General features: G+C 38.4%; 1 protein-coding gene across 1 annotated transcript in view; it reads left to right on the forward strand.

The window, feature by feature from the left end:
- The first annotated feature begins 350 nt into the window (after window positions 1–350).
- Window positions 351–4,057, forward strand: part of LOC137891910 (chromobox protein homolog 3-like) — a 5,277-nt gene continuing 1,570 nt past the window's right edge. Inside the window, exons 1-2 of the mRNA XM_068736725.1 lie at window positions 351–636; window positions 3,668–3,916. Coding sequence (XP_068592826.1) covers window positions 517–636; window positions 3,668–3,916 — 369 coding nt within the window. The 5' untranslated portion in view covers window positions 351–516. The remainder of the gene's footprint in view (window positions 637–3,667; window positions 3,917–4,057) is intronic.

Genomic DNA, 4,057 nt, shown 5'->3' on the forward strand with positions numbered 1-4,057 from the left:
TTACATCTGACTGTTTTAGCTAACCCCAACCTTTATATTTATATATATATATATATAAACTAAGACTAACCCTTTTATTTATATTATATAATAATACATAATTATATATATATTATATATCTATATATTTAAAAACCCTATATATATATATATATATATATATATATATATATATATATATATATATATATATATATATATATATATATATATATATATTTCACCAAACCTGCGAACCACTTCCTGAATCAGTCACGTGGTACTGCCGGCTCATGACAACTTCGAACGTAACCACTTACGTCATCAACACGAGCCTTCTTAAAAACGTTCCTGTTTACGCGACACACGCTTCGAAGCCTCGACATGGAAGGAACCATCACTAGTAAACGTTGAACAAACTAAATGAGCACCGCTCTGTGCAGCAGCGCGCGGAGCTTCTAAAGCTCTTGACGAGCATGTCTTTACCTCGGTCCGCTGCTGGGCTCTGCAGGCCGCGGCTCATCGGCTGCATGTAAGATGAAGGTTTTCAACCAAAGTCTTCTTCACTTTGTTAAGAGTCCACTAGCACGAGCGGATAGCCTATATAGGAACAGCGCCATTCTGCCAATGCAACTCAAGTTGTGTAAGTACATTGAGGTATAATTCATTTTATTGAAGTTAAATATCTGAATACTATAACAGTTTAACATTTTACAAAGTAAAGACACCACGAGTCATTCTGTGGTATTTTAATTTACTTTAATTATTTTGATGTACTAATGTAGGATATTAAGCATACAACACTAGTTATGGTGTGCACTGCTTTCATAAAAATATAAAACCAATAAAATCTTTAGCTTTTTGTAACCCACTCTATTAAAAAAAATCCTTACTTTAAGTTGAAAAAAAAGTACTTGTTGGGCAAACCCAAGCATCAACCTGAGAAATGAAGCCAATGAGTTTGTGGCCAAAACTGCAGTTTCTCAAATGACCACTTGAGGCTCCAACAGTGAGTAATTCCCCATAGACCTCTATGTTAAAATGACCTTTTTAACATAGACTTTACAATAGAAATAAACATGTTTACAGCCTGGTACTAAAACCGTGTTGGTCTCCATAGATTATGACATAGATTCATGACAACTATACAGGGGATGAATTTTTATACAAATGATATTAAGGCGCAAATTAAGCATAATTGGGGGCGTGGTCTATTTGAGTGACAGGTGGGTGCTGTCTCAGGTTTCTATCTAACAGACAGATGGCGACAACCAGAGCTTTAAAAACAAAAAAATATGATTGAACAAATTGCGCATTTAATAGTTTTTATATACAGTTCAACCACTTTATAAGAAAACACAAAAAAACAGGTATTTGGCTTTTAAACTTACACTTATGTTTATAGAATTTGGCAAGAATAATCAACAGATTTATGATATTTGTCCTTTCCTCAAAATCTTCTGTCATAGATAAATAATCCAAATATAACATGTTCATAGAATAATGCAGTATATTTGTGCTGACAATGTTAAAAAAATATGAGGCACAGTTTCATGTGGCGACAACCAGAGCAGAACAACTTTTAAGGCTAATTTCGGTCCGTCATGTGATGCCATGGGCCTCAAAAATACTTTAATAAAGAGACTTCTGTAACTGGACTGTGGCATCTCAGTGACTAGTCAGTGGCACTTCAGCGGCAAGCGTCAGTCAGGCGTCAGTCAGGTGCCACAACTGTGGCAAGCGAGCGACACTCGTTCGGCACCCGTCAATAAGCTGCCGAGCTGAGCCACATTTCCTGAGAGCACCCATTGTTGTTACGATAGGTCAGCTGCCATAAATCAGTTTTATCATCATAGTAGATTCTAATTAACTGGAGAAAAAACTTGTTTTCTAACACGTAGATCATAAACCCCTGAATATAAACAGCACCCATTGAAATCGGATGGGAAATGTAACTCAGTAACGGTCCCAATAAGTCAATCTATGTAGCTGGCTTATAACGGTATGCCTGTGAGCAACCAGGTTCAACTTTTACTTTATTTAAATACTTCCGCCATCAACGTCATGATTTAGACCGATTTGAAATAAAAATACAATCTTTACTATCTTTATTATTAGGCCTTAATAGTCAAAGATTACCAGCTGCAATAATCAATAACTAATACGTTTTTCACTTTTTTTTGTTTGTTTTTCACTTTTTCGTGACATCCAAGCATCTACAGACCCTGACAAGTGGTTATGCCTAAATTTTCGAATCATTAAAAAAAAAAAAGTAATATTTTCACTCTTCCTCTGCTTATATGTAGGTGTCATTATGTGCCACAAGCTGCCAGTGCCAACAGTTGTCACAGGAGTGTCGCCAGTAGTCAGAGCAGTGCCACTAGGCGTCAGAGGATTGTTGCCCCTCTGGTCCGTGTACGTTTTGATAGTCTGTTTTATGGATTATTTGTTTTTTTTTCTTTTGAAGAGCGACGCAAAGTAAGACAGGTAGTCCAGAAGTAAACAAATCTCAAAATAAAAGTGAAGGCAATAGAATGACCGTATGCAAGTCAACTGTTAGTCTATGGTGCAAGTACACACCAAGGTAACATTAGAAGAAAAAATAAATAAATATAAATAAATAAACGTGGGCCGATGGGAGTATGCTAGCAACAATAGTTGACTACTTGCGATTTAATATTAATGTATCCATTAATTATTATCCAATAATAATCTTCTACTACTTTTCGATTAATCTGTTTATTGTTTGATGCAATACAGTTCGTAATATAGTTTAATCAAAATCCTATCGTGACAACAATGAGTGTTATCAGGAAATGTGGCTCCACCCGCTCAGCTCGGCAGCTTATTAACGAGTGCCAAACGAGCGCCGAACGAGCGCCGAACGACTGCCACAGTTGTGGCACCTGACTGACGCTTGCCGCTGAAGTGCCACTGAGGTGCCAGTGCCACAAGGAGGATCTCGCTGTCTCTCCAGTTCTCTTTATACATCCAGGCTTTACAACGGCTCTTAAGAAACCTGAAAACAATGGAATCTACATATTCAACATTTATATAAGTGTCCACAAGTGTTACCAATGTTGGACAAAATAGATGCTCCACATGCTATAAAAATGTAACATGTTTACATCCTCTACTTACAGCCTCTCAGTGTTCAGCAGCCTGCAGTTCAGTCGACTTCACTGAATTTGTGTCACATGACTGTTGGTCTCAGATGAGTCAATCATGCTTCCCAGATGCGCTGAGGAGCTCAGAATTTAATGTTTTTTTTTACAGAATCTGATTTATTCAAACGGTTTATTTGGTACAAGATTTTAAATGAGACATGTAGAATAAAATCTTTGGGATGAAATTTCACAATTTTAAGGATTGTTTTGGCTGCTTTCTCTGACTGAAGTGTTTGTTACATCGGATGCATTCATGGACCGCCGGAAAGATGAAATTCTGACAATAATGTTGTTTTTTACAGTTTCTGGCTGAGATAAACGGTGTAGATTTGATGAAGTTTTTCAATCCCGCCGGCGGGTTTTCAGGTTTAGAGGGTAACAGATGACATTTTCTGTTGACTGCAGTTTAACAATTTGAAGTGATTTTATTTGGCAGTTTCATCTTTCGTTGTGTAACATGGACTAAAGTGTGCGTGACATCAGAGTCTAACCACAGACTGGGACCTTTAATCTTGTTGCAGACCACCTTAGCGGATGCTAACATGCCTAAAGATAGCCGCGCCAGGCGAGAGCGGCTGCGCAAGGAGAGGCGGCGAGCTCGAGCAGCCGAGTCCGACGAAGATCGAAGGGCACGCCTGGCGAGCAACGCGGCGCGCATGGCCGACAAGAGGGCGAAGGAAACACTGGAGGAGCGAGTGGAGCGTCTGGAAAGAGACGCTGCACGAGCCCGCAACACGAGGAGGAGAGGGAAGGATTCTACTGCTGCTCTGGTGAGATCAGCCTTCTACCCTCAATCCAGATGATGGTTTAGGGGGCAACACTACTTATAGTACATAATTAAAACTACTAATGCCAAGAAAATTAATGTCAATATATCAATAAAAATACAATCTTTTATTTCATAATTCTTT

Source organism: Cebidichthys violaceus, unplaced genomic scaffold (genome assembly GCF_023349555.1).
Source record: "Cebidichthys violaceus isolate CVI_PGR_0920_01 unplaced genomic scaffold, fCebVio1.0.p SCAF_72, whole genome shotgun sequence".
Classification (NCBI taxonomy): domain Eukaryota; kingdom Metazoa; phylum Chordata; class Actinopteri; order Perciformes; family Stichaeidae; genus Cebidichthys; species Cebidichthys violaceus.